The sequence below is a fragment of the Balaenoptera borealis genome, assembly GCF_965194805.1.
Source record: "Balaenoptera borealis genome assembly, chromosome: 2".
Lineage (NCBI taxonomy): Eukaryota > Metazoa > Chordata > Mammalia > Artiodactyla > Balaenopteridae > Balaenoptera > Balaenoptera borealis.
The window spans coordinates 98361961-98377134 of record NC_138867.1 but is presented as its reverse complement, the minus strand read 5'-3'; the positions used below and the strand labels follow the sequence as shown (position 1 = coordinate 98377134).

The 15174-nt window shown below is 35.8% G+C and overlaps 1 protein-coding gene across 3 annotated transcripts in view; it reads left to right on the top strand.

Moving 5' to 3' along the window:
• The window catches only part of LOC309622452 (uncharacterized protein), a 665771-nt gene that overhangs the window by 612806 nt on the left and 37791 nt on the right, over positions 1 to 15174 (top strand). For 2 of the 3 annotated variants that reach the window (XR_014240881.1, XM_082378512.1), the window contains one exon: positions 489 to 15174. This exon is cut by the window's right edge and continues 37791 nt beyond it. Coding sequence is in view for 1 of the 3 variants with exons in the window: in XM_082378512.1 (XP_082234638.1) it covers positions 489 to 521 (33 nt within the window). In the remaining 2 variants the exon portion in view is untranslated. The remainder of the gene's footprint in view (positions 1 to 488) is intronic. The other variant, XR_014240882.1, reaches the window with a different exon arrangement.

Genomic DNA, 15174 nt, shown 5'->3' with positions numbered 1-15174 from the left:
AAGTGAGGCTGTCACTTCAAGGAAAACAACTAAGAGTATTTGTTGCAAATAATAACATTTGTGTTTTCAAAGAAAACTTGGAATTTTGGAAAATTTGTATTTGCCTCTGATAGCCTAATGGCTTCCTAATACTTAAAGTCATTTCTGATGAGATCAGTGGGATTGATGAATGCTGTTTTATTGATATTTTATAATGAAAAGTGTCAACATTTCAAAGATTAGCATAATTCAATGAATTAATGTTTTCCAAATGACTATTTCATTATGCTAAAAAAAATTGTTGCATGGGTAAAATCCTTTAAAATGCAAGATAAATCAATGGATTTTAATGGAAAAGATTATAAAAAGTTACTTGATATATTTTCACATTCTTTAATTACATCTAACCATTAAGACTCTACCTCTTGTTGAGTTTTGATGTAATATCAAATAATATTTATAATTATCTGAAAAAACTAAAATATATTCTCTTTTTTCCGACTACACAGCTGTTTAGTCCATATTCTGTTCATATATTTTAACTAAACAGAACTCAACAGACTGAATGCAGATCTAGATTTGAGAATTCCAGTTGTCTTCTGTTAAGCCATACATTAAAGAAATTTGCAAAAAGGTAAGATGAGGTGCTTTTTGCTAATTTTTTTTTCTTTTGGAAAACAGTTTTATGTTAACATGGGATTAATGAGTTATTGTTATTTTTAAATAAATTGTTGACTATTTTATAAACGTTTCAACTATAATTTCTAGTACAAGCAATCTTCCATTTACACTGTACTATGCTAAACAAAACCTAGGCACCCTGGAACTCTGTCTTTGCTTTTTGCACAGCCTGGTGATAACTCAGGTAAAATCTCTCATATACTTGAGTCAATGTGGTAACATATGAAGTAAGGACCATCTGTAGAGTAAATATTGCTAACCCACACAAACACAAATTCCTTGGGGTCCTCAGTAATTTTTTTAAGTGTATAAAGTAGTCCTGTTACCAACATTTGAAAACTGCCATTTACAGAAAGATATTCAGGAGAACAATTAGATAAGCATAGCCTGTTTGTCAGGAAAGTAGAGAGGAGGCTGATGGGGTAGCTACCCCTCCCCCCAGAAAGAAAACAAAATCATTAATTACCACTGTTGCTTTAGGGATAAAGAGGAAAGACAGACAGGATTTGAGAGACTTTGAGGATGCTGATTTGGTAGAAATATATTGTGAATGTCTGAATTTTTAAAGCTGGGTTATTAGGTGAATGATGAGAATGCTATGAAGTCAGAGAACCTTTGTTTTTTGGGGGTTTTTTAAACTTTCTTCGCACAAGATTTTTAACATATTATTAAGCCTGACAGGATTTTTTTTTTGATCCAGTTACTGAACTTGCTGAGGCTTCTCTTGAAGAAATATGACAACACCAACTCATTTGGTAGACTCTCTTGTTGTGTGTGAGCAAGAATTTTAAGCTGGTATTAATTCAAACAATTTCTATTTTTCCCCTATTTTATTGGGAAATTCTGGGTATGTAGTAAATATGTAGAAAAAGTTTAAAACTTAACTAACTATAAGATTTTTAAAATTTTAGGGCAATGTTTTTAAGCATATTCTAAAAGGAAAAGTTAAAATTGGGCTGGGACATGAGGTAAAGAGTAATGTTTCTATGGGTGTTATTTTTCCCCCTCAGTGCCTTTGATTTACAGTCTTCAGCCTCAGTCACAGTCTGTTGCAACTGTCTGAGCCCTGCTCCCAGAAGACTGCTCTCCCACGCTTCCTCTGGCCATCTGGAACAGCCTTTCTGCACCTAATTGACTCCATGACTCTCTTTTCCCATTTCTGAGCTTCCTGTTTCTTTTTAATCTATGACCTCTCATCTTCCTTCTAATAAAATAATCACATTCTTTCTTCTCTTTTCAAATGCTTAGTCATTCCCTGACTTTAATGTGGCTATTTGTAACCTTCTCAAACCTCTTCCTAGTAATAGCTTGAGATGTCACCTATGAAATACTTTCTCCTCAGATTCTTATGGTTTTATGTGAATTCATGGTCACTGAGTTAAACTCGATATAAATGATGGCATGAAATAGTAGCAATGTTACCCGTTGTTTGTTTAAGCCAATGTGCAAAGCATGGAGGACTGATCCTACCTTATAATTTTAATGTAGTATATAGTTTACAAGGCATGTTTATCACTAGTATCTTTTTGGAACTCACAACAGCTCTACACAGAAGGCAAGGCAAGTATTACAATGTTAATACTATTTCCTTATTTATAAAAGTAAGTAATGAAAAATTTCATGATGACTAAGATCATATTTTGCAGTCCCTAAGACTCAGGTTTTCAGAGTCCTGCTTTAGTGTTCTTTTCCCTAGTTCATGACATTCCCAAGAAACTTAGAAATTGTTTAAAATGAAATGGATGAAAAAAGTCAACCATTCAGTAAGGTACAGGGCAGTTCTCTTTACCACCTATAAAATGTATTATTTAAACAAACAAAAACTCAGTAATTTAAATCTCCTCTTCTTTTCATCACTCTGGTTAGGTCATCAGCCCTAACTGGTGGTCTTCTAGTAGTTTCTCAGCACCTAACAAACATTCCCAAAGGTGAGTCAGATATTAAGAGAAGAAATGCTAAATGTATGGAAATGGTTCAAAGAAAAATAATGACACATAGATTGGAGAAATTTATGTATAAGATTAAAGGAGCATGTGTATTTAATTGGCTAAGTAATAATGAGGAGCAAAAGAGGAATGTTTGTTATGAATATCTGAATGGTGAAAACTCAAAAAGTTGGTAGAAATAATAAAGAACAATCAAATAAGTCTATCTATCTTAGTTGGATAAGTCTATCTATCTTAGTTGGGAGGGAACAATGAAATCATCAAATAATGCATGATAGATAATGTTTACTATTTCCCCTAGGATATCATTATTTAAAATAAGCTATCAAAGAATTGGGTTTGAATCATATATAATATCCAAATCTGTACATCCTTCTGTCAGTTTTCTGGTCGGTATATTTGCCTTGATGACATCTTTCTCTTGTGGACTCCTGAGACCACAGGAAACCCTGGAAAACTGCTCTAACAATGCTCTCACTTGCTAACATACCTTACACAAAGTGTTACAAAGTTTTACAAATTCAAGTTTAACTAGTGGGACACAGCATGAACTATAAGTCACTAAATGTTACCAAGGTACCAATCTAAGGGGCTCTCTTCCTTATCCATGTATTCTTGGGCCACTATATTGGGAACCATGTCACTTCCTAGAATAAAACATCACCTATGGAATCATTGGGATATTCGGAAAATATATGCTCACTCATTGAACACTTAAAGGAATGGAATGAGAGTGTCATGTGCAACACTTCCTCACATGGCTTGCTGAGCTCAACTGCCAGGTGCAGCCGTTTTGCATGACGAACTCTGGTCTGAAGCACCAGGTACAAGGCCTCTACACTGCACCATATGAGCAAACGAAACTAGGTGAAGCACAAAGGAAAAGGGAAAAAGAGAAAAGAAAAACATATTCCTACTATTAAAGTTAAAAATTGGGGAGGAGAGACAAGATGGAGGAGTAGAAGGACTTGAGCTCACTTCCTCTCACGAAAACACCAAACTCACTCACAACTAACTAACTAACTGCTGAACAACCATCAACAAAAAAGACTTACACCTACCAAAAAAGGTATTCTACATCCACAGACAAAGAAGAAGCCATGAGACAGTAGGAGGGGCACTTTTGTGATATAATCAAATCCCATATCCTCCAGGTGGGCAACCCACAAACTGGAAAATAATTATATTGCAGAGGTTCTCCCACAGGAGTGAGAGGTCTGAAACGAATGTCAGGCTCCCCAGCCTGGGGGGAGGGTGGGGTTTGGCATCAGGAGGAGGAGCCCCCAGAGCATTTGGCTTTGAAGGTGAGTGGGGCTTGAGTTGGAGCTCCACAGGACTGGGGAAAACAAACAAACAGAGATTCCACTCTTGGAGGGCGTACACAAGCTTTCATGTGCACTGGGACCCAGGGCAAAGCAGTGACTCCATAAAAGCCTGGGCCAGACCTACTTGGGGGTTCTTGGAGGGTCTCCTTGTGAGGCAGGGGTTGGCTGTGGCTCACTGCGGGGGCACGGACACTGGTGGCAGAGGCCCCAGGGAATACTCATCACAGTGAGCTCTCCTAGAGGTCACCATTTTGGCACCAAGACCTGGCCTTACCCAACAGCCTGTAGGCTCCAATGTTGGGACACCTCAGGACAAACAACCAACATGGTGGGAACACAGCTCCACCCATCATCAAACAGGCTACCTAAAGTCGTCCTGAGCCAATAGCAGCCTATAAACAAAGCCCTTGACATGGCCCTGCCCACCAGAAGGACAAGACCCAGCTCCATTCACCAGGGGTCAGGACCAGTCCCTCCCACCAGGAAGCCTGCACAAGCCCCTGGACCCACGTCACCCACCAGGGGCAGACACCAGAACCAATCCTGCATCCTGAGAACGGAGACCACAAACACAGAAAGTTAGACAAAATGAGACATCAGAGAAATATGTTCCAGAAAGAAGGAACAAGGTAAAACCCCAGAAGAAGAACTAAGTGAAGCAGAGATAGGCAATCTAGCAGAAAAAGAATTCAGAGTACTGATATAGTAAAGATGATCCAAGATCTCAGAAAAAGAATGGAGGCACAGAGAGGATACAAGAAATGTTTAATAAAGAGCTAGAAGCTTTAAAGAACAAACAAACAGAGATGAACAATACAATAACTGAAATGAAAAATACACTGGAAGGAATCCATACCAGAATAAATGAAGCAGAAGAAAGAATAAGTGAGCTGGAATACAGAACGGTGGAAATCACTTCTGTGGAGCACAATAAAAAAAGAAGAATGAAAATAAATTAGGACAGTCTAAGAGACCTCTGGGACAACATGAAATGCACCAACATTTGCATTATAGGTGTCCCAGAAGGAGAAGAGAGAGAGAAACGGCATGAGAAAATATTTGAGGAAATAATAGCTGAAAACTTCCCTAATATGGGAAAGGAAACAGTCCAGGAATCACAGAGGATCCCATACAAGGTAAACCCCAGGTGGAATACCCCAAGACACTTATTAATCAAATTGGCAAAAATTAAAGACATAGAGAAAATATTAAAAGCAACAAAGGAAAAACAACAAATCATATTGAAGGGAATCCCCCAAAAGGTTATCAGCTGATTTTTTCAGAAGGAACTCTGCAGTCCAGAAGGGAGTGGCATGATATATTTAAGGTGATGAAAGGGAAAAACCTACAACTAAGAATACTCAACCCAGCAAGGCTCTTGTTCAGATTTGACAGAGAAATCAAAAGTTTTACAGACAAGCAAAAGCTAAGAGAATTCAGCAACACCAAACCAGCTTTACAACAAATGCCAGAGAAACTTCTTTAGGCAGAAAAGAAAGGGACACAACTAGAAACAAAAAAAAAATCACAAATGGGAAAGCTCACTGTTAAAGGCAAACATACAGTAAAGGAAGGAAATCTTCCACACACAAATATGATATCAAAATTAGCAATCATGAGAAAAGGAGAGTACCAATGCACAATATTCACAGCAACTTTAAACAATCTTGTACATATATACATTGCTCTTTCAAAACACCATGGTAACCACAAACCAAAACTCTACAATAGATACACACACAAAAAAGAAAAAGCAATCCAAACACAACACTAAAGATAGCCATCAAATCGCAAAAGAAGAGAGCAAAAGAGGAAAGGAAGAAAAAAGACCTACAAAAACAAATCCAAAACAATTAACAAAACGGCAATAAGTATACACATGTCGATAATTACCTTAAATGTAAATGGATTAAATGCTCCAACCAAAAGACATAGACTGGCTGAATGGATAAAAAGCAAGACCCATATATATGCTGTCTACCAGAGACCCACTTCAGACCTAGGGACACATACAGACTGAAAGAGGGGATGGGAAAAGATATTCCACGCAAATGGAAATCAAAAGAAAGCTGGAGTAGCAATACTCATATCAGACAAAATAGACTTTAAATCAAGACTGTTACAAGAGACAAGGAAGGGTACTACATAATGATCAAGGGATCAATCCAAGAAGAAGGTATAACAATTGTAAATATATATACACCCAACATAGGACCACCTCAATACATAAGGAAAATGCTAACAGCCATAAAAAGAGAAATCAACAGTAACACAATAATAGTGCAGGACTTTAACACCCCACTTACGTCAATGGACAGATCATCCAGACAGAAAATCAATAAGGAAACACAGGCCTTAAAGGACACATTAGACCCGATTGACTTAATTGATATTTATAGAACATTCCATCTAAAAGCAGCAGAATACATATTCTTCTCAAGTATACATGGAACATTCTCCAGGATAGATCACATGCTGGGCCACAAAGTGAGCCTTGGTAAATTTAAGTAAATTGAAATCGTATCAAGCATCTTTTCCAACCACAATGCTATGAGATTAGAAATCAAGTACAAGAAAAAAAAAAACTGTAAAAAACACAAGGACGTTGAAGCTAAACAGCATGTTACTAAATAATCAATGGATCACTGAAGAAATCAAAGAGGAAATGAGAAATACCTAGAGACAAATGACAATAAAAACATGATGACCCAAAACCAATGGGATACAGCAAAAGCAGTTCTAAGAGGGAAGTTTATAGCAATACAGTCTTACTTCAGGAAACAAGAAAAATCTCAAATAAACAACCTAACTGTACACCTAAAGCAACTAGAGAAAGAAGAACAAACAAACCCCAAAGTTAGTAGATGGAAAGGAATCATAATGATCAGAGTAGAAATCAATGAACTAGAGATGAAGAAAACAATAGAAAAGATCAATGAAACTAAAAGCTGGTTCTTTGAAAAGATAAATAAAATTGATAAACCTTTAGCCAGACTCATGAAGAGAAAAAGGGAGAGGGCTCAAATCAATAAAATTAGAAATGAAAAAGGAGAAGTTACAACAGACACCATAGAAATACAAAGCATCATAAGAGACCACTACAAGCAATTTATGCCAATAAAATGGACAACCTGGAAGAAATGAACAAATTCTTAGAAAGGAATAACCTTCCAAGCCTGAACTGGGAAGAAATAGAAAATATGAACAGACCAATCACAAGTACTGAAATTGAAACTGTGATTAAAAGACTTCCAACAAACAAAAGTCCAGGACCAACTGGCTTCACAGGCAAATTCTAGAAAACATTTAGAGAAGTGCTAACACCTATCCTTCTCAAACTCTTCCAAAAAGTTGCAGAGGATAGAATACTCTGAAACTCATTCTATATGGCCACCATCACACTGATACCAAAACCAAAGATACCACAAAAAAAGAAAATCACAGGACAATACCACTGATGAACATAGATGCAAAAATCCTCAACATAATACTAGCAAACCAAATCCAACAATACATTAAAAGGATCATACACCATGATCAAGTGGTATTTATCCCAGGGATACAAGGATTTTTCAATATATGCAAATTAATCAGTGTGATACACCACATCAATAAATTGAAGACTAAAAACCATATGATCTTTGATGATGGCCATTGCAGCTCTATTTACAATAGCCAGGACATGGAAGCAACGTAAGTGTCCATCGACAGATGAATGGATAAAGAAGATGTGGCACATATATACAATGGAATATTACTCAGCCATAAAAAGAAACGAAATTGAGTTATTTGTAGTGAGGTAGATGGATCTAGAGTCCGTCATACAGAGTGAAGTAAGTCAGAAAGAGAAAAACAAATACCATATGCTAACACATATATATGAAATCTAAAAAAAAAAAAAAATGGTTCTGAAGAACCTAGCGGCAGGACAAGAATAGAGATGCAGATGTAGAGAATGGACTTGAGGACACAGGGAGGGGGAAGGGTAAGCTGGGATGAAGTGAGAGAGTGGCATGGACTTATATATACTACCAAATGTAAAATAGATAGCTAGTGGGAAGCAGCTGCATAGCACAGGAAGACTAGCTTGGTGCTTTGTGACCACCTAGAGGGGTGGGATAGGGAGGGTGGGAGGCAGACACAAGAGGGAAGAGATATGGGGATATATGTATATGTATAGCTAAGTCACTTTGTTATAAAGCAGAAACTAACACACCACTGTAAAGCAATTATACTCCAATAAAGATGTTAAAAAAACACAAAACATAGGATTATTTATTTTTTTTAAAAAAAGACAAAAAAAAGAAGAATCCAAATTGGAAAAGATGTTTGCAGATGACATGATACTATACATAGAAAATCCTAAAGATGCTACCAGAAAACTACTAGAGCTCATCAGTGAATTTGGTACAGTTGCAGGATGCAAAATTAATACACAGAAATCTCTTGCATTCCTATACACTAACAATGAAAGATCAGAAAGAGAAATTAAAGAAACAATCCCATTCACCATCACATCAAAAAGAATAAAATAATATAATCTCCAAAATATACAAACAGCTCATGTAGCTCAACATCATAAAGACAAACAACCCAGTCAAAAAATGGGAAGAACACCTGAATAGATACTTCTCTAAAGAAGACATACAGATGGCCAAGAGGCACATGAAAAGATGCTCAATATCACTAATTATTAGAGAAATGCAAATCAAAACTACAATGAGGTATCACCTCACACTGGTCAGAATGGCCATCATCAAAAATTCTTCAAACAGTAAATGCTGGAGAGGGTATGGAGAAAAGGGAATCCTTGTACACTGTTGGTGGGAATGTAAATTGGTACAACCAGTATGGAGAACAGTATGGAGGTTCTTTAAAAAACTAAAAATAGAACTACCATATGATCCAGCAATCTCACTCCTGGACATATATATGGAGAAAACTATAATTCGAAAAGATGCATGCACCCCAATGTTCATTGCAGCACTATTTCTAATAGCCAAAACATGGAAGCACTCTAAATGTCCATCAACAGAGGAATGGATAAGATGTGGTACATATATATAATAGAATATTACTCAGCCATAAAAAAGAATGAAATAATACTGTATGCAGCAACATGGATGGACCTAGAGATTATCATACTAAGTCAAGTAAGTCAGACAGAGAAAGACAAGTATCATATGATATCACATATATGTGTAATCTAAAAAAGTGATGCAAATGAACTTATCTACAAAACAGAAACAGACTCACAGAAAACAAAATTATGGTTACCAAAGGGGAAAAGTTGGGGGGAGGGATAAATTAGGAGTTTGGGGTTAACATATACACACTACAATATATAAAGTAGATAATCAACAAAGACCTACTGTATAGCACAGGGAACTCTACCAATAATCTGTAATAACCTAATGGGAAAAGAATCTGTGAAGGAATTGCTATATGTATATGTATAACTGAATCACTTTGCTGTATACCCAAAACTAAGACAACATTGTAAATCAACTATACTCTAATATAAAATAAAAATTAAATTATAAAAAATAAAGGAATAGAATGAGACAGTTTTCCTGTTCTTGAATCAAGTTCACATTTTTGTATTTTTCTTCTATGTGCTTTTACTTTCTCCTTTTCTCTGATTTTTCTTTTGCTTGCCAGAAAGTGATATTTGAATTTTTCTGAACCTGTTATTTCCAAATACTCAGCCAACCCTTGTTTCAGATTACATTAGGTGGTAATGTAATCCTCTTGTGTTGTCTTGTGGTCTTCGTGGATTGTGTATTTTTTATAGTTATGTGCATAGGGAACTAATTTTGATTAGAATGGGGGAATGATGGAATAACCTTACAGTTTCTGTGTTTACCTTTTTGTCCAATAATTTTGATGTTGTGTATGCTGTATAAATAGATGTATTCACATTTTATTCCAAATTGATTGTACTTGGCCATACAATAATATGATCATGAATTTATGGAGTGCCTATTAAGTGACATGCACTACTTTACACACTGGAGATACAGAAGTAAATCAGGTGCATTCACTTCTCCATATTAGCTCATTGTCTTCAAGTTTCAGGAGCACTTATCACATCATGTTACCACTATGTGTCTGAGCTAGACAGAAGCATTGTATGTCATGAGAAGATATAGGATAGAGCAACTAACCCAACCCAGGTAACAGAGAAGTCTTCCTTGTGTAGAGTACACAGTTTCTGTAACACCTTTCATTTATCTAACACTTTCTGGCTGACAAAATGTATTCTCATTTGGTCATTTTGAAAATGTTTGTGGCATAGAGCTTATTCATTGCTATGTTTTGCCCTTGAGAATGCAGATGTATGACACAGTTTATGAGACTAGTTTAAGGTCACAAAAAGGATAAGGCAGTGAGACTTAGGCCTGTATTTTCTGTCTAGGAGTACAAAATTCTTCTATTGTGCCACGTCTAGAAGCCATTCTCTCTTGGCATTTTTAGAGTCCATGCTTTTATCATGGCAAAAGATAATACTGCTTCTCAGAGGCCTTCATCTAAATGAAAACTGAAGAAAATAGTTTCCATCTGTAGCTCACATTTTCACCAGAGGGGCTGCTGAGAAGTTCTTTAGCATTACTAGTAGGTACATTCTAAAGAAAAATTGTGCAATTTCCATCCATTTTTCTTTCATTTACTTTGGACTCACTCTAAGAACATCATCTACTTTTCTTTATATGCACCCTGACATCCACCTTAACAAAACATTCTGTCCTGTCCTTTCTGTTATTAATTCCTCTAGTGAACTGGTACCATTTTTTTTTTTTTTTTCATTTTTCCATTTTGGGTAAATCTGTACTTATAAAGAAAGCCTAGAGGGAGATTTGCTTCTGTACAGAATAAAGACAGACAAGCTGGCCATTATAGCTCTATGCCTGCCTAGAGAAATGCATCAATCATTTTCTAAGTAAGTGAGTAAAAATATATAAAAATTTAGTTGAAAGGACTGTACTTAGTATCTGTTTATGCAAGTCTCTAATCCCTCTGATGTTTCGTTATGTCCCTGTTGGAAGAAGAGAGAGCCAAACAGTTGAGAGCTGTAACTGACTGGGCAGATGGAAGTCTTCACTTTAAGCTATATAAACACCTGTTTTTGAAATTGGAGACCACTATTTTATATTCCTTTTTATGCAATATCCTCATGTCTGTATTCTTACTCGTAATGCCCAGAGATTGCACCCATTGGAATATTCAGTTTTTCATCATGGAACTTGACGTCCTGAACCGTCACTGAACAGTTGGGTTGAATGTCACCCACACCCTAGAAGGGAGATTAAATGGCATTTCAAAACAAGAGCTAAGTGTCTGTGGCAGCATAGGTATTTCTCAGTGGCTGACAGAATGATGTGACTATAGATTGCCTAAGTGAAACAGATTTGGTAGAACAGTTTCAATTATGTACCCAAAGAAAGATTTTGGACCAAATGCAGCCTCATCAAATGCAGTTCAGTGAGTTTGAAAGCAGGTGTAAATGTAAATGTAGGGGAACCAAGAATTGTAGACCATGTAATTATTTGAAAATGTTCATCATCCAATATACTTTGAAGATTATAGACAGGGGCTAGCCTTGTTAAATAAGTTACGATTTAAAAATTGCATTTTGGGCTAAACTCAAAGGAAGGACAAACTTTCACTGTTGTGCTTTGCTTTAAAACTGAAATTAAATGCACCGTGTGGCAATGTAATAGTTTACATATGTTATTAGGGCAAAATTTTATGTTTTCCTAATTTAATTAGCTGAAAAGATAAAACTAGAATTTCTCCAATTTCTTTACGTATCTTGACTTTGATTTAAAATTGTTTTCTCCCATGTCAAAAGATGTCTTTAATTATTTATCCATTCAACAGATATTTGTGAATACCTGATAGTTGTTTGTCCTCCCTAGAAAATATACCAACACAAACAAACTGGTGATGGTGAGAACCACCTACATTAATAAATGGTTGTCTTCCTCCCTTGAGAATAAAATGAGCTGAGTGAACTTATCAATAAATCCTAAAATAACAAAGGAAGTGAAAGAAAATTATACCTATCATAGTCTGCTATTAGCATGAATATCAGCTAATATCACCTTATTCATCAGAGGAAAATTCCTGAGATGCTTTTTTGCCTTCTAAATATATGTCTATTGTTTTGCCTTATTTTCATACAGAAGCCAATTTATAGATTCTTTAGGCGTCAATGAGCAGAAGTCTTTTGACTCATGAAATAATGTCAATCCACAAAGCCAACATTTCCCAGTATTGTCATTCATTAAATGCACGGTTATAAAAACTGAGACTGGGTTATGAAGGAATAATTTGAAGACAGCAAAAGAAACATCTACCTCTACTCCGACCTCCCAAAACATAGAACAACTGTTATAGGTGAAAATTTCCCACAGCCTAAAAAACAAAACAAAAAAACCTACTCTTTAATTTAAAAATGTGAGAGCCCAAAGTGTAGCATATATTGCTCTTGATAGAGAGAAAGATGGTGCTCAGCTTCACTGCCTGCACACTGTCCAGGCTCACCAAAATATAATTTGTTGCTCTGAGGAAATAGGTGCTCTTCTATATTGCTAGTGGGGATGCAAATGATTCTATACCTATTGCAGGAAAGTTGGTAATGTCTAACAAAACCATATTTGTCTTTTGATACAGTAACCCTGCTTTTAGAAATTGATCTTGAAGATATACCACACCAACAATGCAAAAATATGTGTGCACACATATATAATCCCACAGACATAGAAAACAAACTTATGGTTACCAAAGAGGAGGGAGGGAGGAATAAATTAGGGGTTTGGGATTAACACATACACCCTACTATATAGATCACCAATAAGGACCTACTGTATAGCACGATGAATTATACTCAATATTTCGTAATAACTTATGAGGGAAAAGAATCTGGAAAAAAATAGGTACATATGTATGTATAACTGAATCACTTTGCTGCACACCTGAAACAAAATATGCACATAGTGGAGCACTATACAGGCATGCAACAGAATGAGGAAGGTCCCTCTGAACTGATAAGAGTGTGAGTTCTAGGAAAAATTGTTAAATTAAAACAAACTTTAGAAGTGCTTATATAGTATGCTAGTCTTCATGTAAGAAAAGGAAATATCGGAAAAACGTGTATCTGTTTTTCATTTCAAAGAGAAACTCAGGAAAGAAAATAAAGATTGAGGTTAGGTGGTGGGAGTAATAGTATTGAAGGGAGGGATTGACACCTCTGAGGCATCTTTTATTACATTTTTGAATTTGAAAATATGTTAATACCCTTTAAAATAAAAAAATGAAATAGAATCAATAAAAATAGGAAGGAGTGGAACAAAAAATGAAAACAAACTGAAACAAATGTTAATCCTGTTTGTATTGCAAGTGAAGACTATACCCAAGCTGAAGGGATAAAGAATTCATCAAAGGAAGGAGAGAGGAAGGAAGGAAGGAACAAGAGAGGCAAGGAGGGGAGAGAGGAAGAAAGGGAAGGACAGAGGGGGAGGGGAGAAGGAAGACAGAAAAATAGAGAAAAGAATGAATCCAAGTAATTTGTGAACACAGTATTTGACTATATAATATCAGTTAGGGGCAGGGTTGGATGCAGCAAAGGGAAGAGTTGGTAAGGAATCCTGTATTCATTGCAGCGTGCTTGTTTATTGCAGTGGTACAGGTGAAGCAATTCTGAACTATTTTGCATCTAATATTGGATTGAACAAATGTCACTGTATTGATTTTGCTGGGAACCAGGATTCTCACTGTGAAGACAGAGATATTCAAATATAGAATGGGGGATGGTATTCCTGTGGATTGGAATTGAAGGATTTGTATGAATTTTATATTTGTATGTGCATGTGTATATTTATATGCACATGTAAATATATACATGTTACTATATTTGTATTATGTATATATGTATTCAGGTATTTCTTAGATAAGTCCACTGAGATGGCCAAGAAGTAAAGACACCCAAGAGCAGTGAGCATACCTGGTGCTGAGGTTTTAGTCTCTAATACTATTCCTCACTAAAAGGAACGAAGACTTCAGAGAAAAGGCTTATTTCAGGGTTGGGACAGAGAAGGTACAAGATGATAAGGCTCATTTTGCTATAACAGAGTAAAGGAGGTGCCACAAAAATGATCAGAGAATGTCACAAGGACATAGAAACCAGCTTAAAGGGGCTCCAGCTAGCAAATTTAGGACAGTATGAACATCAAAATAATTAAATACAGTAAAAAAAATTAAATCATGGAAAAATAGGAATTCATGTCCATACCAAATATGAACAAGATGAATAAGCACATAAATAAACAGAGTAGAATGGAGGGTTCTTGCTTACAACAGAATGTAATGGTTTGCTGACAAATGCAGAATAAAATCATTATTTTGTAACCATCAGGCTAAATTAGATCAAACAAGATTCATCAATGAATGCTAAATCAAGGGAAAATTTTGATGAGGATCAAGATATGTACATGGTCTTACGGTATCTCCCCATGGACTACTTATTAGCTGCAAGAAGAAAAAACAATAATTATACAGTGAAGAAATCAAATAACACTTAGAGCAGGTGGATCACAATTAACATAACTAACAAGAGACAGGTGGTCATATGTGGCTCCAGATGTGACGCCCTGAGAAGGACACAACTTCACTATTCAATATCCCAGCAGAGAATGCATATTCTTAATTTAATCATGATGAAATATTAGCCAAACACACAATGAGAAACTTTTTTTTCAAAGGGAGAGGCTATATTCTTCAAAATACGTCTACATATAAAGCAAATACAATAAGGTAAAATGCTAATGACAGGTGCACTGGGTGAAGAATATAAGGGTGTTCTGCATACCATTTTTAGTTTTACAAAGTTTTATTACCTTGACATAATTTCCAAATCAAAAGTTAGTGAAAAAGTATAGTCTGGTAGTCAGTACTTCCTGTTCACAGACAAAAAGCTGAGCAATAATAGAGGATTTTTCTTGACTGATCAAATTTCTCTCTGTAGACACGAGAAGAAAACCAGAATGGCCTGAGATTAGAGACAAACCAATCTGCCCAAAGATAAGAATTAAAATAAACAAATTGAAAAATGATGCTTGAAGAAAGCTATATATTTAAGCTAATGGAGAAGAATAATTCAGGGAAATTCTGATTAATACTGTGATAGAAATTTTTGAAAAGGTATTAAAATTTTAGCAGCTATTATGTAAATAGAATAATCA